Consider the following 26,518-nt stretch of genomic DNA (forward strand, 5'->3'; position numbering starts at 1 on the left):
TTTTGAGTCTCGTGTATCAGACAGAGTTAGATATCTAATATTCTAGCCTATATAAACGATGATGAACGGTCGGGAATTGAGAAGCGCATTGTGTTGTGAAAAGAAGACTTAATTTTACTTGTTTTTTTCATTATATTTTTGTTTCCGTATTGCCTCATCACGTAAGTCCACATTTGATGTGACAACATACACAGCAATCAGTTTGAGGAGGTGTATTGGAGATGAGCAAAGCTTCACAAGTCTAACTTTACATCGAAATAGCGAGGCTTGGAAGTCAGTCACAAGTATAACCAATGAATGGAAATTATACCTTTTATATCCTTGTTTACTTTGTAACCTTTATCCATGCATTTGTTACATATGTACTGATTCATAATTGAAGTGAGCCGCCAATACATGCAAATAAAAAGTTTATAAACTATTGTGATTTTGGCACATTTGTTTTGGCCATCGGATTTTTGCCAGGCACAAATGGCCCACTCTAGATATTCATGAGAGGAGTGCATTGAAATCTAACGATTCAAAGCAAAATATAAGGAACAGTAGACAGCACATGATGATGATCACCAGAAAAAATGATGATTATATTATCATAAAACAGAAATTGCAAAAACAAGCCTTTGTGTATACAGTACACTTTTTCACATGAATAAACGTACTGTGATCGATGCAAGGTGGAACTCAAAAATATAATTTTACTTTCAGTTATATGCTGGAAATTATGGTGTATCTTTGAATAAACCAATCAAGTCAAGACTGGTTTTTTGTCTCTAATGACTCCATAGGGAGATATTTAAAAAAATTGTAAATGACAACTTTAATGGATTTCATTTAAAGCAAAAAGGAAAGGGTAGGGAGACTACAGAGTGGATTTAAGAAAAAGAGTGAATTTATCTCACCTTTCTGTTTGTGTGCTCACTATGCCTTAAAAAAATAAAATATAATTTTTGTTAAAACATTGATAATAAAATTGCGTAAATGGAACAAAAGGAACACCTTAAAAACATGAAGTCAAGAAAAATATAAAACTACATTCAGCAACCATGTTTGGGTCATGAAGGTTTTTTGAAGTCATCGTGTCGTATCTGGATCTTCAAAAAAATATAATTGCCTGAATATAGTGTTATAAACATACAACAAATCAGAAGATAGATTCCTATGATCTTTGCTTAAACTGAAAAAAAACCCCAAAAAAACAAACAAACAAACCCTTGTTTCCATTTACCTTTCAACTGCAAGACAATTTCATAAATCAAGAATATACCTCAGAAATACAAAAATTGACTTTGTAAAAAACATACATTTTGGTGTTTTATAGAACCATAAACATGTATTTACAAATTAAACATAATTTCCAACTAAATAACAAATGTTGCGCCATCATGTTAACATCCATTTCTGTCATAACCAAATTAAAACATTACCAACGTTTGTTAAAACAAATTGGTAAATTTTAAACAATAAGTTACTTTTCTGTAATGGCGACTCTCTTCTTCTAATAATGATTGAAAATTTTTTCTACCTTCTTTTTTATGATTGCTTTAATTATCGTTTAGTTTATTTGTTGCCTAATAAATAAAATTAATTCAATTCAGTCAATTACATCAAGAATAATAGATCTTTTAACACTACGGCCAACCCCTATATAGGAGACACCTACTGTAAAACGGGTGTCCCCTGAACAAGGGTTTGCCTTAGTGTTATAAGATATACAATTCTTTCCCTAGTTTGAGGCTGAAAATGTCAACTTAATAGGGATGTCCCAAAGGAGAGGTTCTACTATAAGAGTTTCTCGGCTTTCTCTAGCATAACAATGAAAGTTCAATGAAGGTAAATTTGAAAAATGGGTCACAAAAAGTTGTGTTTTTAATGGGGTTTTTGGCCCTTAAGAGGTAAAAGTTGCCAACTATAGATATAAAAATTAAAAATAAGGCACACTTAAATAAAATTTTATTTTACTTAAAACCAAATCATTTTTAATTATCTAAAATGTAAAAGATGCTTCAACTGGACGGACCACCATCACAAAAAAATTGTTTTAATAAAATAAATACATTTATCTAGAATTTACTTCATCAAATCACAGTTGTTACTCCATTTTTTCACACTTCTTGTGAATGCCTTATTACTGCCGCCAATTAATGATCTACAAAATATCATTCCAGTACATCACTTACTTGCATCCACTGACAATATGGCTATTGATTCCACACGTCCAGCATCATTGCTGGCACTACATTTCACAGTTCCTTCATCTATAATATCAATATTTTTTACAGTAAGACGTGAACCCCAAGCATAAGAACGGATGACAAATGTTCCAGTGTCTTGTATTAAATACTGATTGTTCTTGTACCAGGAGAATTCTGGCTGTGGTATTCCAGTAGCTCGGCAATGGAACTGAGCTCGCCCGCCAACACGTACTGTAACATTGTTCAAAGGGCGATCCATGTGAATATACTGCGATGTAATACTTGGACTAAAAAGAAAAAAATAGAAAAAACTTCGTGCAATAACAATTACATTTTAACAACCAACATAGGAAAACTCTGTCACATACACACTGTTGAACACCTACAAATCCGGACCTCATCGCTTCCTGTAATATTTGATGACAAGAACCCGTCTGCAAATTTTTGGCAGTGGTCTCAGTGGATCATCATTAAAAACAATACGTTGGGCACGCTTACTTGCTTTGTATTCTTCATGGATTTGTGTTAATATCTGATTATCTATACCCCGGTACTCAACCCCACGCCCGCGGACCAACTCCGGCATGCCAAAAGAACATTACTAAAACAAATAAATCATTTTCCGGCCAATATTATCAGTATTTAACATGACCACTTACATTGTTAACATGACCACCTACATTGTTAACACGAGTCAGGCTATAGTCTGATTGTAGCTCACTATATAGTGACTTAGAACTACGGTCAGCAACCCATCGGTCATGTTTGGATGTGAATTTTTTGTTTTAAATGGTCACTGGGTCGTATCTAGATTTTCAAAAAAAAAATATAATTGTCTGGTAAAGTGTGACAAACATAAACAAATCAAAATATAGTTGAAAACCACAAAATATGATAAAAATCAAAATACATATTCCTGTGAAAATACAAACAAAACAGACCACATTAATCCCAGCCAACGAATAGACCCACATTTTTTAAATAATGCTCCAATAACTCTCCGTTAGCTAAGAGTTTTGCTTAACAAGTTAATTCTAAGAAATGTCCCCACCAACCTTTCAACCACCAGATAATTTCATAAATCAAGAATATAGCCCCCATAGCTAAAAAATGATGTAATACAGTAACATAGAGTTCTGTGTTAAAATAACGAAATAACGTTGCTGCGACCTTATGTTAACCCAATGATTGGGTAACTTTTGAACAATACTTTTCTGTAATGGTTGCTTTAAATTGTTTAGTTTATATTTTGCATGCCTGATAAATAGAAACGATTCAATTCAGCCAATTAAATCCAAAAAAAAAAAACACTTTTTGCCAACCCCAATTAAGGAAACACATTCGGGATCAAAAATTTTACGCCTTATCAATAACCACTTACAGCTACAGGGAAAACAAACAACATTATTGTTTAGTGAGTCATTTTATTTAAAATGTTGAAATTTATCATGAATAATGCATGTCTTGTACTTAATAAAATAAATATCAAACTTATAAACATAGAACAAACTTTGATTGATTTTATTATTGACTGATACATCATAGTTTTTCACTTGTCCCCGGACAAGCACCTTTCAAAAATGCACTTGTCCTGAAGACAATTGTACTTGTCCTAATATTATTGCGCAATAATTATAAAAAATAACACAAAAGTAAGTATTTATGCTATGGCCCTACAACATTAATAGGCCATGCATATGGCATTGATCACGCAAAAATGTTTTTCTTTTTTTAATCCAATTATATTTCTTTTTTTAATTTGATAGAATTTCAATAATGTATGATATGGAGAAATTCAAATAAAATAAACATTATTAATAATATTCTATGTATGTAGTAGTGTGTTGATCGTTTTCTTATTGCGTGTTTAAAAGCCGTCATCTTGACAACTGCAAGTAAAAATTTCTCCGGCATGGTTGATTCCCACGATACATGAGTTCTCAGCCACAGGCTGACAGGACTGTGTTTTATGACGTTATTTGGAGAAGGGGGAGGGGGTGGCCATATCGTATGTTTGTACCAGTTTGCAGTATCTTAATCAATGAATACTAACTTCAAAATGTATTTCTTTTTGTGGAGGGCACAAACAAAATTCAAATTGCACGGGAAAATCCTTAAAAAATAGATGCGCAGAATCATATATACTTGTGTTCCCACTATAAAAGCCTCAATTTTCTGCAAAAATATCCGTTGAAATCGGCTCATATTTTTGAATTGCGGCGACGGATTTCTGGGCCCAATATTTTACGCTGGGAATATTTTACAGCTCTTCACACATCCTGATTTTATTTATTTCAAAATAAATAAAATTGCTTACCTCTCAACGAAAGAAAAGCACTCTAGGCCTAACATAACTCTGAGGATGGGCCGAGGGGACGAATCCCTTCCTGAGAATCTCCGAGACAGCAGAATTTTTGAGATGGGAAAATGATTCATTTGGCCCTAGACCCTCAATTTTTAACTATAGTTTTACAAGATTAAGATTTTATATACACATTATCTCCATCACTTGAATGATTTTTAATTACTTTAACAACTTTAAATCCCAATTTAACTACCTTTTCTTAAGCTGTTAGATTGCCTTCCCCACACGCGCAAACAAAGTTTTTGAAGTCGGCCTAATGGCTGCTGTTCGTATTCGTACTCGAAAGTAATTACTAGTCTTGAAGTCCAGACATGTCATGTCGTCTAACTCAACTAATCAACTAATGGCTGTGTGCGCAAAGTCTTTAAATATGTCTGGTATTTCTAGACCAGTGCGAATTTATATTGTAAACAGACCGTGTGCAGCAGGCCTACTAGACGGCTGACAGCTAACAGGTATGATATCGTGCGAAAATATATGCCTGCTGTGGGTCTTACGACAGATCTAGAACATTTAACAATTAAGAATTCATTTTCAATCTCTACTGCAGAAAATAAAAAAATTAATATTGAGTTAGGCCTACATTTTTTCTTTTGAACCGTCCCTTAATCACGAGAGTGTTGGCAACTCAAAGTTAATTCACGCAGTGCGTGCATAACCATGGCCTAGTCGGTTTTTTATGTTTGATATCTCTTTGTGCGCCGACAATTTGTTAATAAAATATGCTGCGTATTGTCAATAGTCAGACTTTTTATAAATACTGTGAAATCATTACATATTACTTGGTTAAGTAGCCTGTTCTAAAAGTGCTTGTCCACAAGCAAGTGGTCCCTAAAATTCTTGTTGTCCGACCGTAAAAAACACTTGTCCCGGGCGTCGGGCAAGTGGGTTCGCTCATGCTTGTTTCCTCAAAACATTGATCACCCCATATCATCCTAACCAGTCGTCATTTCTGAATCATTTGAGCATAAACTTCAGGTCAAGGTTGAATGTCATGTACCTTAATTTTCCGTTCGCGCATTTTAGCGTGCGCGTACGCATTCGTCAAAATTTATATACGCTTTCACAGTGTCATTCATTTTTCACTTTGGTGATGTCATCATGGTCAAAATGAATGTTTTTTCTGACTCCTCCCCCACCTCTTTCTTTCTTCAGTTTTTTTCAGAACCCCAAAGAGAGTGCGGCAGACTTGATATTCTCTTGCACTGTTTGAAAATTTTGGCTATGGTACTTTCCCATAATTCATACTTTTAAGCGCCGAGAGATTTCTTTTGCCTGACAAGCGAATCACCAAACTCGTCCTCAGTGATGAGTTCAAATATAGTTATTATTATTATTATTATTATTGTTACTGTTATTGTTATGTTACTAAAACCTACTTTAATGGAGAAATTAGAGAACAATTAAAAAAACGGGGCCAGGGCGCTGATCCGAAGGGTCTTTAGTCCGAAGGTATGTTGGTCCAAAGTAAATATATATCAAATATAGAGAAATTTGATTAAAAAAAAAAAAACACATATTGGGGACTGCCAGTGCATACAATTATTGCTTGTTGAATGAAAACACGAGCATATATATGGAGAAAAACATAGGCCTAGATTACATAATATATAATTTTAAACATTGGTCATATAAAAGAGAAGGATCTTACTTTAAATACGCAATGTATCATGTAAAGTAAAGAATCACTCAAGAAAGCAGATAAAAAATGCATTCATGTTTTCGATTGCCAATACGTCTCTAAATTATAGGCAACTAAAGAGACAATTTGACACATAGCTATGGACATTATTCCCCCCCCCCCCATTTTAATGTTTATAGCATTTTTTTAAAATTTTTAAAAATACTTCTAAAACATAAAATCTTTTAATGCATTTTGTCTTTTTTTTGTGGTGCTTTTCATAGGCATTTTTTAAAAACCATTTTTAGTGTTGTACGGTACATTCATGTTTTTTAATTGGTTTTATGTAGGACCCCCCCCCCCACCTTTTTTTTTTAAATTTACGGGCCATCCTTCATCATCTTTTTAACGTCCACTTTGACTGCCCATATAAAACATATGTAGCTACTATTAATGCCCACCTTTAATCGGCTGGTCCTGTTCAGCTTGTTACTGAATCCACACATGATGCTGGACACATTTTAGATCCTCTTATTGTAAATCCTCAATTTGTAAATCGACCAAGGACCATATACGTAACTTATGGAGGATTCGCAAATTTATTGACTATGACACCTGCCATGCAGCAGTTCGTGCACTTGTTTTATCTAGAATTGATTACTGCAATTCATTGTACTCTGAGTTGACTGTAACAGATTCTCTAAAATTACAGAAGTTGCAGAATTCTGCTGCATGTCTAACTTTCAACATCCGATCCTCTCATACTCACACATCACATCTTCTCCGTGAACTTCACTGGCTGCCTTTTAGGTAAGGCTTTATTTAAAATTAATGGTCCTTGCTTTCAAGTCACTGTCTGACCTATGCCCGCAATATATCTCAGACTTTTTACTTGTACGTAAAAAGCAAATTCGTACCAGATCAGCTTTGAATGTTGATTTCCATTAACCTATCTTTAACAAGCGTATTGGTAACAAATCTTTTCCATGCGAGGCCCCACTCATCTGGAATAACCTTCCAGTGCACATTCGATCTTCACCATCTGTGGCTGTCTTTAGGTCTAACTTAAAGACTCACCTCTTTAACTAATTATCCCATTTTTATTCTTATTTCATTTATTGTTGCATTATTTATTTATGATTCCAAACTTTGCCACTGCTTCTTTTGATTTGTTTATGTTCTGTGCTTGGGTTAGGCAATGATCACGGCTGCTTGTGTGTTGTGAGGTGCCTGAATATGTGGGGTACAGCGCTTCGTATCTGCAAAGAAAGGCGCTTTACAAATGTTGTGATTGGGTTGGGTTGGATTGGATTGGATTTTGTTGTTATGTGTTTGTCCTGCCTTGTGCAAATTCTATTCATTTTGTAAATAGTTTGATGATGTCAAATAATAAACTTGAACTTGAACATGATAAATGCCAAAATTGGTCTGCTCTTACAATCGTGCGAAAAAAACTTCTGACAACATACCTCTTTGAGTTGAAAAGATTCCTCTGAATATCATCAATTAAATAAAATTTAATTGAATTAAGTTAATGTTATGCACCTTAACATAGAAGGAAGAGAATACACAAACCCACACAACTTCCATAATACTGCTACAAGGCAGTGATCACCACCCATGCATATAAGGTTGACTTTTTTTTTTTATATATATACTCACGTCACGTCCAAGATTTGATTTTTTAAATTTTTTTTTTTTTTTATAATGAGGGGCTTTACTATTTGCTAATTTCTTTTAAGTAAAAACTGGCGGCGAATACACAATTTTAAAATGAATAACTTACATTCCTAAAAAAACCAGGTCACTAAAATTCGGATCTTCGGACCAATGACCCTTCGGACCAAGGGGCCTTTGGACTAAACACCCTTCGGACCAAAGGTACGCACCCAAAAAACAATGTTAAGGGGAAAATAACACAAAAGACATTAAGAGAAATTATTATTATTATTATTCTAGCACTGGTTCTATCATTTATCTATCAATTCCAATTTATCACAGACACTTGAATACATACCTTGAAAATGGCTCTGCTGTGGACACTGGTCTAGATGGCAACACATCCTGACCTTCAACTATGACCTCTGAAAAAAATAATAATTACATGAAAGGTAAGTAATCAATATCTATTATGACCTACACATTCCATAACAAAATTGTTACATGTGCATAAAAAGAAACATAAAACATTTCGGTCCCAACATTTCATTGCATATCACTGAATTAAATGAAGTGTTGAAAGGCTTTTTACTCACAGTTCTAAAATCTATTGACATAATAATACTGTAGATAGTGTACAAGTTACAATCTGATCAAACAAATATTTGTAATTAAAATTTTATAATTAAATACACGGCTATGACTTTGAACAGACAAGGCAAGATGGTGTTTTAAAAGAACTAATATTGAAATTGTGCTTGGCTTATTGTGTGGGGGCGTAGACACTATGTCATGATGTAGCAATTAAAGATGGCGGAAAAGGGTAAATCCAGTTTAGGCATGATGGGTACTACTACCACGAGGTAGGGGGCGCTCTATTGACAATCGAATAGCGTTTGGAACTCAAAAAATAACTAGATTCGGAATTCGTCATAGACTAATTCGGTGATACGCTGGGAATGATGATAGTAATTTTGATACCTGTTCGCTGTAACGATACAAATTTTCCCTTCATATGTACTATATAATCAGTCTGATAGCGTCGAAATAGTCTGCCGCCCTCTGTTGGTCTGTCCAATATATTATTTCTCAATAATTTAAGGTGAAGAGGTCCAAAAATCATTCATTTTGACCATAATGATGTCATCAAAATGAAAATGAAGGACATGATTCCAAAAGAGAATTGTCTCAGCTATAACTTACTCGGACGATGAGAAACGATTGACTAACAATAAGAAAGATACGCTTAAATAAATATGTTAATAAATGAGGAAATTAAAAGAAAAGTTTTTTTTAATTCAGATAGCAAAATGATGACGTCACAATTTCCGATCAGCCATTAGGATCTAGAAAATCATATCTACAACTCATGTGCTTTCAGAATATGTAATACAAAATGGGTGTTACCGATCATTCGAAGGAGCTATAACTGATTGAAAATATGTATGATTTTGAGCACTTAAATTTCGACGCACACGTATGCGCATGTTATAATGCGCACACGGAAAATTTGCGCGCATTACATTCATACTTGAATATGATTTAGAAATGTCAAATATTTAAACATGCTCTAAATTAGTCAAAAAGTGATTATGTGACTGAAACCGGGACCCCCATCTGTAAAATACTGGCTTCAATATTCTCACATCTCTAATATTAGTATTATAAATACATTGTGGAAACATTCCACAAGTACTCCTTTAGGCAAAATTTCAAACCAAATGTACTTAATGACAGACCACCTCCCACCCCCTTTTCAGTGTTCACATATTTAATATATACTGTATTAGGAATTTAAAAAAAAAAATCTCAGAAATTATATTTTTTCTATTTTTATTAAATCTTATCTCTTTGGATGTTGTCAAGTGCGATCACGCTAGTCCAATAAAGTGAAAGAGTGTGGCATCATCGTAGCCACTGTTATGAAGAGCCTCAAGTAGGCCTATGAATTTTCTGTTTATCACTTAGTGACACTACACTTTGACGAACGTTTGCATGTCTTTGAATGAAAGGAATAATTACTCAGCAAATAATCATTACAGCAACATTTGGTAAACATTGAATTTGTCTAAAAGTAATTTTAAAACAGTCAAATGAATTGCATACACATCCCGAAAATTTTTTTTTGTTCTAACTCATAGGCCGAACTGCCGTACTATATTGCTATTAGCGTTAATCGGGCAACGGACAAAAGCTATAGCCGCGTAATGAAGCTTTCACTTTCTTGACCTAGCGCCGCGGCCCTCAAACATTGCAACATCCAAATAGATAAGAAAAATGATTTAAAAAATTGAATAAAAATAGGAAACATATAATTGCTTAGATTTTTATTTTTTTGTTGATTCTAATATGGTATGGTAATGGTTTTTTTATTTTGTATTTATCTAGCACATTTCATGATCAAAATCGTAAAAATAAATAATATGCCATAAGTGAATTTCATCCAAGCAGCTTTCATATTTTTGGCACACTGATTTCCAGAGCATTTGTGCTACAGTATTCTTGGCAAATCTTTGCCTACCAGGGTAGTGCACCACCAGCACTTCAGCCAGGCCCATGTAAACACCGATTCAGAGGGGGTCTATATTGATGCAAACTGATAATGAAATATCTTGTGGTTTCATATGGAATGCCAAAAGGGCTACTTTCAAACAAAGTTAATTTTCAAGGCACAGTCGGTTAACACACACAGTAGGTTTTCATTCAGCACAGTCAGTTTCTCAATGAGTTATACTGAAAACTTTGCTTTAGGTGTCTCTGACCAAAATATGTATTAAATCATGCTAATTTTAATTTTAGTGCAAACAAAAACATTTTCCAAGGAAAATGATGGAGAGAAATACAAGATAATTCCCCATACAAATTAACATTTCTGCTGTTTCATATTTTAGTGGTTTCTAAATATTTTTATGTTATGCAAAAATCATATGAAACTGCTTTCAAACCATGAACCTAAATGCAATGCCAATTGTCTAAATCCATAAAGCATGCTTTGAAAATCTTAAACATGATCTCCACTGCATTTCTGACAATATGTATCTCGAAATAACTGAACGAGATAACATGCAACCTATCTGCTTTTAGTTGTCATATTTTTTTCTTTTTATCGAAGCTAATTGCGACGACATTTACATACTAGAGGGTAAGCGAGTGGAGCGAGCGCACCATCTTGTTTATTTCCAATACAGTAGCATCACACAGTTGTAGTATTAGTGGTGCAGTAGATCACACTGGTAACAATGAATTGCAAGATTAAAACCATAGCAGCATACAATCAACCACTTGATTACTGGAATCGATCAGAAAATTAATAATAATTATACAGTACTTACATTTTTGTAACGCTTTTATCTAAGTATCGGAGCGCTTTTCCATTATCACGTCTTTTGTACGATGCATATGGGGGAAATTCCATAGCTTAATACATGTAATCTGCACATTTTGCACTTGAATCTCCCATTTAATAGGTAGAAAAGCACAACATGGATAAGTGCCTACCCCAAGGACACAAGCAAATGTTTCAAGATCAATTTACTTTATACCTACTTGTTCATGGGCACAGGTACCGGTATCTTGCTGTAAGATAATGTGTACTCTGGCTGTACAGTGCTCTTTCGTTAAAACCTGGTTCAATTAGTACTGTATGCAGTTCATTTCAACAATTTTCAGGCATCTTCTTGACTTATGAAATTACATTACATTGTTTAAAATTGAGGAGCACCAACCTCCCCCAACTTCCCCCACCCATGATATTGGATCATGGTATTATCAAATATTTTTGTTCTTTTAGTGGTATGCCCTGAAGATTACGGAGTTAATTTGTATCATGATATCTTTAGATGGGAACATCTGGATTTCACAAAAATACTGTCTCGCTTTGTATCGAGCAATTTTCTAATTCTCGACTTAATAGCTTGATTGCACACATTTTATCTTTTTAGGTCATGGATATCAAATACAAATTAATACTTCAATTACAATTATTGCTTTGCGAATAACCACATTATTGTGAAAAATATGTATCAAAGTACAGCATTAATGAAAAGTTAATCATTTGAACAAAGTACCAGGTAATTGTAGATGTTATTTGATCCTTTACTTCATTAACATTTTTCTGGCAAATCAAATTCTGATAATTCTGATAGCCTGTGATGAGACACTATACAGTACAATGGCGCTAATACTGAGACCTGCAGTAAACAGGACCCAGAACTCTAGTCTGTTTTTCTGAACACAATTTATTAAAAATTAACATTGGTTGAACCATGGAGGTATAAAAATAGGAATACAGTATACTGTATACAGTGTTTGTATACCTAAGATATTAATCACAGTTCATGTAGAAAGCAGTAGCGTTGTCTACCTCAAAAGAATATTATTGTATGAGTGCTTTTAACCATTATTATGCACTGATATGAATGCCTCAATGGATAAATGAGGTGCTATAATTTTAATTTTAAAGTGCATATTGCCCAGTGCCTGTATGTGGTTTACACCCAGGAAGTCACATGATTAAAACTGACCTGAAAAAAAATGTGCGCATTGCTGCTTGTTTTGAAACCCTTTGTCAAAAAAGTTTTAAAATGTATTTAATTCATAAAAACATAATTTTTTTAAATAATAATGGTATTCATGCTGACGATTCACACAGTTCAAACAACAGCTAATTTGCATAAAGATAACACTGATGGTCTATGTAACACACTGCAATGCAGAGGTACTAGGTAAATCATCGCATTTGCTGATCCGTTATGCGAAGTTACTAACTCCGTTTACACGGCCACTTAACACCCATATCAACTGATAAACACTATCATCATGGTTACATTATCTCCTGCCGTGTAAACAAGGCTATTATTCTGACATTATTAAGTAAGAAATCAAATAATATTTAAATTAAACAGGTTGACTGGCTTGAACTACCAATACACTACTGCAATTGTACATAGAATGTATACATAAAACAGCCAGATGACCTAAAAGTTCAACTTGGTATTTATTATTTGGGAAAAAAAAAGAAAAATGAACATTCAGAGAGGAATCATGATTAATGTAATCACCCTAGATACTTTGCAGTAACAAGCATGTTGTAATCCTCTTCGATAGCTTAAGGACCGCTACAGTAATGAACAAAATCTGTTGACTCTATCCTATATTAAACCAGAGCTTTCCTTAGGCTAGAATGACTCATGGATAAGAACATTCTTCTAGTCTTTCTTGCCTTGCAGTCTCAACAAAAAATGACAGTGCTTTTCAATGGTTTAGTATTGTGATGAATAACAGAACAGACAGGCTGCAAATGTATATATTTTATAATTGGGTGTAAACCACATGCAGGTACTAGGCAATATGCACTTTAAAATTAAAATTATGGCACCTCATTTATCCATTGAGGCATTCATATCAGTGCCTAATAATGGTTAAAAGCACTCATACAATAATATTCTTTTGAGGTAGACAATGCTACTACTTTCTACATGAACTGTGATTAATATCTTAGGTATACAAACACTGTATACAGTATACTGTATTTTTATATATCATACAATGGTAATATATATTTATGCATAGATTCAGATTTATTTTTATTCATCCAATATGGAAACAGTAAGCACATTTTTAAGTCATTAGAATTTTATAAAAAAAAATTTAAAAAATAGTTCATATAAATAAATTATCAAAACACTTTTCTTGGTATGTTGTAGCATTTTTTTGTAATTTTTTGTTTATATAAAATGCATATCAAGTATGAGTCTATCATATTGCTATCGGCAAGCCAGACAATACCTAAACAAAGAAGGATATTCATGCATACGTATTTCAAGTATTCATCATGAAGATGCCAAAACATATTGCACTCTGAACTGTAAATACTTTACTGTACCTGACAGTCTAATACCTTTAGAATCTTTATTTGTTATTTGTAATGAAAAAAAAGAAAAAATGTGGAATTTAAAGCTGACTGATTGATTGAATCTGGCTGAAGTAATTTCATCATAAATAATAATAATAATAATTTCCACTGCATTCAACAATCCTATTTTACATTCACCAATAAAATTTCATTTTGATTTTCCCCTCCATTTTGATGTTTTTGGCAAAACTATTTGCTAAATACGAAAACAAAATTTAATTTTTATTTTTATTCCGCCCTCCTCTGATGATCTTTAAAAAAATAAGTATGTGAAACAAGGAATAAAAGAAGTCTTGCCTAATAAAAACTGTGTAATTTCTCCCTTGGGGGTTTTTAACAAGTAGTCATATTCTTCATAATTTTATTTCAGTTGATCTGAAATTCTATATAATTTTATTTCAGTTGACCTAAGAACAAGTTACTATAAATGTAACTAAATTATAACAATAATTTTCAGTGCAAATTATTATTATTATTATTATTATTATTACAATAATACCCAAATTCTCTATCCAAACAAAAGTATTACCCTGTTTGGAGTCTCTGCAGATATTATTCTCCTGAAGATGATTGAAGCATCTCAATCGAAACGTCGAGACTTTCTCAACAACAACAGTTCTTTTTTTCGTAGTGTACCGCAAGCTTCAACATATATATTATTTCTTCGTCATGCAAACCTTTAAGCAATACATTATTATTATTATTATTATTATTATTTATGATGAAATCTAAAGTTATATTGTTTCAAATTTGTGCTATGACAGATACAGCAGCATAAATTGAGTAATGACTTAAAAACAGGGTGAGGGTTATCCGATGATTAAGAGTCAAATCTATATAGAAGTACATAGCAAAAAAATAAATCCCTTGAACAACACACACAGTAGGTCTATACCGATATCCATTTTAAGGATCAAGAAAAAAATGTTCATTTTATTGCTTAACAGTTGTCAAAACATTTGAATGAAATATTATTATTTTAAATCTATTGTAGTTTTAGGCATATAGTAGATGTAAATTTCGTTAAATTGGACCAAAATAATAAGCAAAAAAAAAAAAAATACTTTCAACAAGACCAGCTGAAATTCTTTGGTCATTTATTTGTTGTAGTGATATAATAACAAAAATTGTTGATACAGGAAAAAAAAAAAGTGTTTTTATTATAGGGGTTGAAAATGTACATTTGGGTCTCTCAGAAAAATGTCTCTGTCCCCTTAACAAGGTTGTCCCCTTCATAGAGAATGGCAATACTGTAGTGCTAAAAGATATATTTCATATCATTTCACAAACAAAGTATCCCCTTAATATTAATAAGGGTGTCCCCTGAATAGGTCCCAAAATACTATTTATTTGGTGTTCTTCCATATACTGTAAGTAGGCAATTTCACATTAAAATGCACAAAAAAATAATACATCCAATATGAAATGTGAACCAACTTGCAATTATAAAAATATTAAGGTCTCACACAAATGTTTTTAAATTAAAGTCCTAAATTCTTTTATAGTAATAAAAGAAAAAAAATGATCATGTATAATGATCTAAAAACCTGTGTAGGCCTATACAATGAACTTCAGGTAGTAGTAGTTGCTAGTGCCACCAAGTTTGCATGTCACCTGACAAACATGAAATTCCAATCACTGATTGACTTGCCTGCATTCTAGGTACAGTAATTTGACTACTAGTATGTCTTAGTTCAGGTTTGGGTTCATTTACCATATGCTGGTTTCACAAATTTATAATTTAGTGTCGCCATGGATAACAATTATACGTCTAACGACAACTTCAATAATGTCAATAAAATTTAAGAATTGGAATTATTATTTAACCTTAAAAAAGTGAAGCATAAAAAGCCATTAACAGAAGCTTACATACAATTCCAAATATTCCAGTACTAATTTTAAAGCCCCATTCCCGGCAAAATTTCAATTTTTAAGAAAAATCTAATTTTTGTATAATGTTATAAAGATTTATAAATATAATACGGAATTGCTAGTTTAACTGAATTTAGACATTCCTAAGAATGAAAAAAATGTAAAATAAGACTGAAATTTGATTTTTTTGTGTTCCACACAAAAAATAAATGCGGATGAATTTTTCATGTTGATTTTGCGATAGGTCGTGAGAAGAAATATCGTAGGCGCCGAAAACATAAGCCTATCCAACGCTGCTAGGCTAGGCCTAGCCTTACCTCGATTTAGGTTCTGTTATCACAGATAAAAACGGCCGACATGATATTTTCCGTTGCTAGTATTGACACTTGTGAAATATAATATTTCATAGGAATTATTTCAAATTTGTTAAAAAACTGATTCTGACTGAGATTTTGACACTTAACAAACATTATCTCAGCCTAACCGAACGACCGCATTGTGCGAGATGCGAAGTACAAAAACTAATCTCACTAGAGAGGGCGCACTTTATTGACTGTATAAAGTATACTCCACCCTTAAATAAAACACTGTAGATTTCTCTTTTTTACATTTCATTACATCCAAACCTACTGAACCCAATGCGCTCCACTAATGATCGTCACCAAATTATCATAGGCATACATGATGTGGCCTTTGGGAAAATGTCAAGAAAATTCAACCAGAAACCTGCATGTGTGTGTTCCTTTGTACACAAACACTAAACACAAATTTGGGAATTGTGAAAATTAAGTCACAAAATTCATTCATTGCATTTTGCCAAATTTCAAACTAATTGGACTTACCAATTTCTAGTTATCATGGTATGGTAACAAGGAGCGATTTTTTCCCTTTTGAGATAGACTAAAGCAACACCTAATGAGCAAGTATACAAGAAACTAGATCTCGAAATGATGCATTGCATTGTTTAGCGTCACATCTCCCAAAAAAAAATCAGGGGGGTGGGGATTACTTCTCTGCATATCAATATTCTTTCTGCATGCATCCTAATAAAACTTGTTTTAACTAAAATATTACAAGAAGTCTTTAAATTAATTACTTAATTTCAAATTAAACATAGATAAAAATATTTATTAACAACAGAAAGTTGAGCACCATACGCCAAACCAAAAAACACTACAAAATAAACTTGGTTTAGGCCTAATGTATATTTGTCAATGATTGTAGATTGTGAAGTTAAGAGACCTGTTTCCTATTTACAGCAAAACAATAGTGTAAGTAGGCCTAGACTATGTACAGTCATGGTACAGTAGGCCTATTCAAATTTTTTTTTGGGGGGAGGGGAATTTTTTTTTTGAGAAGAGAAAAATTTCAATTTATTTTAAACCACATAGTAAGTAGGTCCTAGTGTAGAATAGTCTTCCCTTCCCACAGTCTTCATATAACTTTTAAGTCAATACGCATATTTATCATATTATTATTCAGTAAGAGGATATTTAGTAATCATTCAATGAATCAAATTGACTGAGAACATAACCAAAAATACAAAGTGTCCCATAGGCCTACATCGCAGTCGAATTTGTTCGGGGAGGCCTAAACGATCCTGCCTAGGCCTACACCAACTGCCGCCGAGCATGTTTCCTGCTGGACCTCGTTGTGTAGGCCTCTAGTAGGCTAGCTTAGGCCTGGTTTTGCCTGTTTGAAAAACGCTTCAAAACGTCAGATAACGAAACATTTTGCTAAATATGCACTTTCATAAGGAAAGACTCCCGTCCATTCCTATCACTTATTAACTTCTGTAGACCTATGCTACCGATTTGAAGTAAAAAAACAGCATTTTTGCCGACTGTCGCAGATACTTTGCCTATGGCAATATAACATTGGTGGCGGCCGCTTTATGATTGAAAAATTTTTAAAAATAAGAAAACGATCGTTTATATAGTATATACAGTATATATATATATATATATATGTATATATATATATATTATATATACTTTATTAGTGACAAATTAACCATGTAAGTCAGCCTCTAGGCAAGGTATTTATCATTTACGTTTCTAGAAATACTGTATAAACACATTAATGGCCAAGCCTTTTTTTACCAGTTCCATCTCCAATATTTTCAATGTCATCATTGTTTTATTCATTTTCTTAAATGTTGATGTTTTATTGCACTAAACTTTCATTGCATATAAATAACATCGCTACTTGTCATTTTTTGTCTTGTTCTTTTTCTGAATTTTTGGTAATTAAGAAGATTCGCTTTTTTGGCATTTTTTTTTTATCTATCTTACTTTTCCTTGTCTGTCTTAAATGAATCGTGATGTTGTTACATACCAAATCAAATAATTTATTTTTCTATCATTACCGGTACTACAATTTCATTTCTAAACTTCCAAGGTGAGAGTTTGTGTTCTGGCAACCAATATCAGCGAGTTCATGTGCAACACAACTGTGGTATGCTTAAACAGGTGCGGACATGTACTCGTCTCATTGACGTGTGTACCCGGTCGGATGTGAACTCGCATCCCTGGCAGCAAACGTGTTAAAAGCTTGGATGATTACAAATACCTACCTGTAGTGAAAATGTGTAATGCACATTTGTGAGAGATTTTTTTTTTGCAAACTTATATGATTCAAAGGACAGAGGACCAATTTCCAACAATCTTACCTTCCAAAATCTTTTTAATGAATTAAAAACCTTATGTTTGGCGGTGCCAGCATCCTGTCTCTTTTACACATCTAGATGTTAAAGTAAACTTTTAGGGGGAAATATGGTGGAGTTGCCCAAGGTGGGAGTGGTCGGGCATCGTTCAAAATGTCTCGAAAAAAGTGGTCCCGGGGGTGAAGTCCCCAAAAAATGACAATTAGGGGTTTCAGAAGCTTATTTAATCTACTTTATAGGTAGTTAATTTATTAATATGTATAAAATACATCTTTTTTTTTCTCCACAACGATTTTTCTCCACAACGATTTTTCCCCCCATCTTTTTTTGCGGGGGAAAAAAAAATTATCTGGGGGGAAAAGCCCTTGTGGCGCCGCCACTGTTAACCAAATACCTTCTCATTTCGGTTTGGTCAACCTCAAAATGAACCAAAATAAATACATCCCCCCCCCCCCAAGTACAAGCAAGTAGTCTATAGCATCTTGTATCTGAATATTAACATAGCCCATAATCTGCATATTCACAGAACCAAAAAACAGAAGTGTCTGACCAGGTGAACTGGAAAATGAAAAATAAAGTTGTGGTTTGTTTAGTGGTTAGCCATGTTAATTCTATGATGCCAACTTGTCTGGCAAGCAATCATGGTATGTCAGAAAGAAATCCGTGGGGAAGGCTCATAAGAGGCGTACTCTGTCTGTAAAGTTACTGATTTAATGAGTAGCTGCAGTAACCTTAGGTCAGGTGAATCTTAAGAAGGTTTATAGGCTCTTCTAAATACTGTATTGACTTTCTTGGAGATGTTTAGTTAGGCTTATATTTGAAGAACTTCAAGTGGCTTTTTTTTTTTTACAAAATTCAAAAAATCCAGGGAAGTCTTACACTGCTAGTTCACAGAGGCCAAAAATTTCCTTCTGACACTCACGTAATACAGTAGGATGTTAAATATGAGATTCCATTTTTTAGTTACTTTAAAAGTTTTATGAGCCAGAATGTAATAAATAAGAACTCCTATTAAGGAGACAACTTCAGGACCAAGAAAGTGTCCCCATAATAGGGTTGTTCCCTGACCAAACATGTGAAAGTGTCCCCTTTTGGATTTTAACACTGAGGGCTGCACTGTAACTTCGTGTTTCTAGTGTGCTTCCAAAAATTGTGTTCATGTACTGCTTTACACCGCTTTATGCTGTTTCAATAACATGAAGAAATTTTCTAGCCAAAAATGGTTGGCAGGACACACACATGGTTTTTAATTATTTTTGCAGGCTGCAACAAAACTGTGTCAAATTCTTATACATTCCTGTTGAGCTATAAGTGTCTATATGGAAATTTGTTGGAATTTTAGCCTTTAGCAATTATATCATGTTTTTTTTTTTGTTTTTTTTTTGTTTTTCATTTTCTCTGTGTACATTCATATGTGATTAAAATTCATATCCTACACCCTGGTTTCTAAATGACTGCACTACTACTGCATATACTTCTGTATGAAATGCATCAACAGAAAGCTTTTATTATTTTGAATAGTTCTACAAATTATGTTGTTTTTGCATCATATGAATGTATTGTTCCTGCATTGGAAATTATTGTTAAAATTAGTTTTATTACATTTTAACTAGTTTTTAAGTCAATTAAATTAACATTATGAATTGCTGTATAACTGTGTGCCGAAAGACAAACTAATAAGGGAACAACTTAACATTCTCTGATTTCTACTGTATTATATTTGATTAGAAAAGTTCAATGTACATAAATAAAAATGATTAGTTGTATACTTCTAAATTTTCCTAATTCTTCATGTGTTAGCAGTCTCTTTAAGCTAACATTCCAATTTGCATGTGTATAGGCGGCAATTATTGTTGGTAATTTTCAAGAAGCTGTTCATCACATTGCAGGTAAACTCTGGTTTTATGACTTTCCATAAAATTAATCCCTGATGCTTTAATTATTAGAGTGTCTATCTAGCTAGCTCCTTCTGATTGAAAACAAAACAATTAATGAAAAGTAAATTGGATTAGACTTAATTAACCTAATAACCAAATTCTTACAGTATGATTTGGCAAACATTTCTCATCAGTACTAAATAAACTAAACGTGATTAGTGGCATTTCTATTAAGAGTTCTGGTTACAATGAAGATTGGAATAAGACTTTAACAAGGCCCAATCAAACCAAATTAATTGAAATCAACCTTTAATGAGCAAAATAATACTTTTAAAAAGCATAGTATTTATTATACTAAGGCATACAGTATATTCATTATTCATTGTTCCTACTCCTCAATCAAAATATCATCATCAAATAATAATTTCACAATAAATCTACAAATTATGTGAGAAGTTGCCACACTACTGTACAAAAGCAACACACACAAGAATTCAATATTCAATTATTATATAGTGGGAAGCAGCAAAGTATTAACCCTCAAATATTAACTGCCAAAATAAGTCAATTAGGTAAAAAAAAAATGTTTGTGATAAATGTGTACACTTTTCATAACACTTTAGCATGTAGAGTCAACCTTGTCTATGTCAAATTTTAAGTGGCTCCAACAAATTGGTTGAGAATGCAAAGTCGAATTATTCTGGATTCAGAAAAGTCTGTAAACTCAGTTACAGAAAAAGAGTGAGGTGCCATATCCCCGTCACTGGGAAGCTCTATGTTTCGGTCTATTGTGTGTGGAATGTTCAATTTTTTTTATAATGTACGCAACACTAAACACAAAATACCTTGTGCAGCAGAGCGAAATCTCAATGCTGCAGTACTGAACACGTGTGAGACGAGTCAAGACAAAATGGGACATGTAAACTGATTACAAAGCAAGTTCAAAACTTATGATTATGTCTGAATTAAAATGTAAACATAATTAACACATAGAAACAAAATCAGTGCCTCGGTAAAATAATATGCGATCAACCAACGCACAAGTTTGTACCAAACAATCTAGCTGGGTATTTTTAGCATGACCTATTTTCTCTTTGCAGTGGCGCGCTTACAGTACATTTCCGGCAGTGTACAAAGAATCATTGACTTGTGTGTCTGACCCTGTTTTGCTTCTCCCAAGAGTACTGTGAGGAACTACTTGTGGGAACGGTTTATTTTTTTGCTGAATTCACCACGTTACTAGCCAACTTGGTTGGCAAAGAAAATGTTACGGTTTTAAAAATAGATCATAGTGAATGTGTGAATTAAATTGCAAAGGAAGGCAATAAGATTTTATTAATTGTTCAACATATTTTAGAATTCTCTGTACATTTTGGCTTTGAAATTCATCTGAACAAAGAGTGCAATGTACGAGGACTGATGATTCGCACATACCTAGGGTAGGCCTAATTAATCTGGTCGCAGATATGCAGGGACGTAGGCCTAGCAATACTGAAAAATTCTTAATATCTAGGGCAAGTATTTTTTGGAGCATTATCAAACCATTTTGACAAAATTGCCAAGTTCAATTTCCAAACAAATTAATCATCAAATAGTCACCATAATAGAAACGTTGCATCTTTCGTGTTTGTTTACCCAACAGGTTCACATCTATAATGAATCTACTAAGGATCATTATTAGGTGTAACAGAATGGTAATCAGGATCGCTTGATGCTTCAACACCCCTCACAAAGTAAACATTAAAACATTAGTTACAGATTGAAAATCTAATAAGACCAATTTGGCACAGAAAATTTGATTGCTCTTGACTTTCTTCAACTTACTACAGTATATAGCAAACAGCTACCAGTGCAGTGACAAACAAATGGTAAAAGTCAATAGTTTTTCCATCAATTTAAATTATAAAATATGGATTGATATCAAATCATGTCCTTCCTGTCCCAAAATTTTGCATGTTATTGGACTTTTTTTAGACCAATAGAATCTCGTTTATTGAGTACATGGGTTTTGCATTGTGTCAGTACCGGTATGGGCTAAATAAGCGTACTAAACGTAGCAACATTCAATATTATACCTTAGAATATAATCTTGTATATTCGCATTACTTGACCTACTGCGCTTCACATAGACTGATTATCTAAACATTATGATAGCGACAGCCTTCATCATGTATTTTGCCAAGTTTGAAATTATAATTCACAACCACCAACACCAGCATGAAGAAAAACCGCAAAAATAACAACTCTCTTCTCATTTTTATTTGGAAACTAATACAGTAGAACCCCTTATTTACGTACGGCACGGGCCCAGAGCCATTCGTAAATTCGTAAAATCGGGGTTGACCCAAATTCCTATATATTTGCACTGATACTACTTACACTGGCATAAACTAGGCCTAGGCTAGGCCTACAGGCTTACGCATCTAAGTCTGAGGGGGCCTAGGCCTACAGTTGGCAGCTTCTAAGCATTCTGATCCCACTCTAGGCCCTGCACAAATTTATTTTTATCGGACATTTTTACCTTCTTAAATACCTAGATCGTGGATTTTATTCCAACACAACTTCCATAGATACTTGTTTATTATATATATATTGATCATTCAATAAAACAATCAAGCACTATGTTGAATTTTAAAGCTGAAAACGATGTTTGAAAGAGAAGTAAAATTTGTCGCATGCACATGTGCGAAGCCATAAAAAACGGTACACTGACTTTGAAGAGGCCCGTTAGAGGGCCTCCTTCACTTGATAATTACATAGTACTGTATAGTATGGTGTGTTGTTTTGTATGCATGGTAATAACAGGTACAATTCGAGCGGGTTTTTTTCTTTTAATCTTTCGCTTCAATTTTTATGACGTCATCACCTTTATATTACGTTCGTAAAATCGGGGTTCGTAAATGAGGGGTTCTACTGTACAGTAATTTCAATTTGCTTGGGCAATACCACAATTGTGTAAGGCTGGAAGAAGCTTTCTCCCAGGGCAGATCCAGAATTTAGATACTAAGATGGCCAGAAATTGGCTTTCCTGAATTCTGAACCTATCCAAACCCCCTCCCCCTTGAAACTGCAATTTGTATACTTCTATAGCTCTACATAGTATAGTGTTCATTGGCAAATTGATCTCTGACTCAGAATCTTAGAACTGTTATGGAGAACAATTACGGTTTGTTTCTATTTATAAATTCTTATTAGCTACACAGAGGTTAATATGACAGTGACACAGTTCATCTTTAAAAAGAATTGTAGAACAAGAAAAGCCATATTTTGTACGTGCAGTATCTGTAAAAAATATCCTGAAACGGATCAGCAAGTCTTTCTATGTTTTATCAATTATGCTACTTCATAGGCATTTGATAAATGTACCACAAAAATTGTATTGAAAATATTGGTATCGATGGAAAGGATATTAAATTTATTAAAAATTTGTACAAACATGAACATTGCAAAACAAAATGCAGCATAAGATGGGAAGTAAAAATACTTTAATTGACAATTGTTTGAAAACATATCTTAATAATAATTTCAATACCATATATTACATTGTTTAATGTTTCTTTATTTTCCATTGTGTACATTTCTGGGTTGTAGGCAAAAATGGCCCCCAAAAAATTTCCTTTGAGAGAATGGCCGGGAAAAATGTCTTCAGTATATGTCTTACAAGTAGGCAAAAAATGGCCCTCAAATTATAAAATTCTGTATTATAACTGATTTTAAAAAATCTTCAAATTATTTAAATGCTGCTAAATAACACAACTTGAATCAATAATTTAAAATAAATCATTATCTGCATTTTTTAAAAACTGAAATAATTTGGTTTTAAGAATCTAACATCAAATAAGTTATACTTAAACATCAAATAAGTTATACTTAAATAACTTAGTTGAGTAATTTCATGAAAACTGAATCAATTTGCAGAAATGTTTAACTTCAATCCGGGTATTGCTAAACTAACAAAACATGTAGGTCCCATATCTGTAGTTTTTTATTATATTACCAAATAAACCAACTAAAACTTTAATATATATAATGAAGGCGCTCTGTGCTTATTCCCTAAATAGATGATTATTCCCAAATGAACAAAAAACAAATATTTCTCAAAAACAACTTGACTATTAGACATGCATTTTTTAAAACAAAAGGCTTTTATTTATTGGCTTTTATATAATCATTGTACAGCATAATTTTGATTTTATTTTATTTTGTATTAACCAACAGCGATAACAACCGCCACTGACAGGTTAAAATAACAGAAAACAGGTAATTTATTACTTTTTGATTTATTGATTCAATTCTTGCTATTTTACAGCATTTGAATATTTTGAAGATTTCAAAAAAAAAAAAAAAAAAACCATTTTTATTACTGAATTTTATCATTGGAACCATTTTTACCTACCTGTCATTTGGGGCCATTTATACCGGGTTCATTTTTGCCATACACCATCTCCTAGTCTACAGCATTCAACCTTTACACTGAACAGATACAGTATTCTAAAATGCCAATGAAATAGCTGCTAGTTCTGTATTCACTACACTGACGTTACAGTCCTATTAGCAGAAACAAAAGCAGATTTGCAGTTGAACGAAGAAAAAAGGTGCTAAAAAGAATTCTGCAAATAAAAATAGTCTCAGTCTACAACACAACAAGGAGGTATAAAATAATAATATATTTTATACCACCTTGATTACGACAGATAGAAGTCAGCAAATAATTATAAGACAACAGTTTATCCACACACTGTAGATTTGGTGGCATGACCATTAACCTTCATCTTGACACATATAGCCACAATATTTGGTCCAAAGCATTGAAATTGCTAATAGGAAGCACTGAAATAGCATTGAAATAGCTGGTAGCATAAAATAGCTTTTAAAGCATTGAAATTGCTTTTGAAAGCATTGAAATAGCCATCATATAGCTAGCTTGAAGAGGGCATCCCAAGGTAATAAAGGCAACAATAGTATCTCACGTTGTCCTGTCTCCTTTACCTGTATTTTTATAAGTGAGAAGTATTTTAAATAAAAAAAATATTTAAAAAAAAAAACATATTTCTAGAAGCCATCAAGGTTACAAATTTTCAATTCATAATACACACAGAATACTTTAAAGAATAATATGGTATTGTGGTATTACTTAGTTATTCTAAGAAATGAAAAATAATGATAATATGGTAGCACATGATACCTGGGAAAAAAAACAAAAAAAAACACACACATTTCTGGAAACCACCCAATTGCATAATTAAGAGAAGCTATTATGTTTTGCATTTGGAGTACTAAATGTTTATCCCTAGCTAGGCTACACCCAGTCTATAACTTATAATACACAAAATAATAAAATAATAGTAATACAAAAATTCTTGGCATCCTAAACCTATTGTAGAGCAACATCAAGACAAACAACCCATTTTGCACCCCACCTTACAATGATATAGTCCATTGTTGGGTGGCTTTTGACAGGGGTGGCTTTTGACAGAGGTGGCTTTCTTCTTGCGATTTCTCAAAACAATTTATGTCATAGGTGAAAAACGTAAAAAAACAATAATAATAGGCCTAATAATAAATGTAATGGAGTACTGTATTCCATATCTGTATTAAGTCATTTTAAGCTACTTTTGACATTATTATTGTAGAATTTATTCTACAAAGTTGATATCATTGATTAAACGATCTACTAGGCCTACCCTTGCATCGCAGTAATACTGAACTAGGCCTAGCTTAGGCCTCATGTTTTTGTGGAAAGCTAGATAGTCGTTATGTACCCGACAGTCGGCTGCCTTTTATTTTCACCTGTTTTCAGTTTGCATTCAAAGGGTACATTGCTGCACAGCCAACTGTCGGGGATATAGTACCTTCATATGACTACTCATACATATACAACAGAAAAAAACGTCGCATGGACTAAGTGAAAAATGGAGATCTAAATGAAGAAACGATGTATTTCAGCAAGTATTAAAACATTTTAGTTTTATTTTAGGCCTTCTTCAAAATACCTATGCCTACAGCAGATGAATTTTTTGCCGTAAAACCAAAATAGTTTCATCCATGCCGACATTCCGGTCGGTTAGCGTGAGCCCTGACACATCGATCTTCGCATCGCGATGTAAAACAAAATGTCGGAAAACTTTTCTTTGACGCATGCGCATTTGCATAAATGTCTACACACACACATACACACTACACACAATAAAAAACATAGGAAATAGCAAGAGTGATTACAAGTTCCTATTGCATTACATGCATAGGAACTAAAAAGGTGCTAAAAAGAATTCTGCAAATAAAAATAGTATCTCAGTCTACAACACAACAAGGAGGTATAAAATAATAATATATTTTATACCACCTTGATTACA

General features: G+C 33.1%; 1 protein-coding gene across 1 annotated transcript; it reads right to left on the bottom strand.

Annotated features, from left to right (window-relative positions):
* Window positions 1–895: 895 nt before the first annotated feature.
* Window positions 896–25,868, bottom strand: LOC117120388 (inactive tyrosine-protein kinase transmembrane receptor ROR1-like). The gene is made up of 4 exons (XM_033265427.1): window positions 25,850–25,868; window positions 8,196–8,262; window positions 2,178–2,479; window positions 896–924 (listed from the first exon to the last, which is right to left on the bottom strand). The coding sequence occupies exons 3-4, from the start codon at window positions 2,449–2,451 to the stop codon at window positions 896–898; spliced, it is 303 nt and encodes a 100-aa protein (XP_033121318.1). The 5' UTR covers window positions 2,452–2,479; window positions 8,196–8,262; window positions 25,850–25,868.
* Between the last annotated feature and the right edge of the window lie 650 nt (window positions 25,869–26,518).

This window comes from Anneissia japonica, unplaced genomic scaffold, assembly GCF_011630105.1.
Source record: "Anneissia japonica isolate Jap-2015-1 unplaced genomic scaffold, ASM1163010v1 scaffold287953_len805160_cov178, whole genome shotgun sequence".
Taxonomy (NCBI): domain Eukaryota; kingdom Metazoa; phylum Echinodermata; class Crinoidea; order Comatulida; family Comatulidae; genus Anneissia; species Anneissia japonica.

Coding starts and splice junctions, on each gene's coding strand:
- LOC117120388 (XM_033265427.1), bottom strand. CDS start 2,451: ATGGATCGCCCTTTGAACAATGTTACAGTACGTGTTGGCGGGCGAGCT. Junction 925..2,177: donor CATATTGTCAGTGGATGCAA/GTAAGTGATGTA, acceptor TATTTTTTTAAG/GCATAGTGAGCACACAAACA.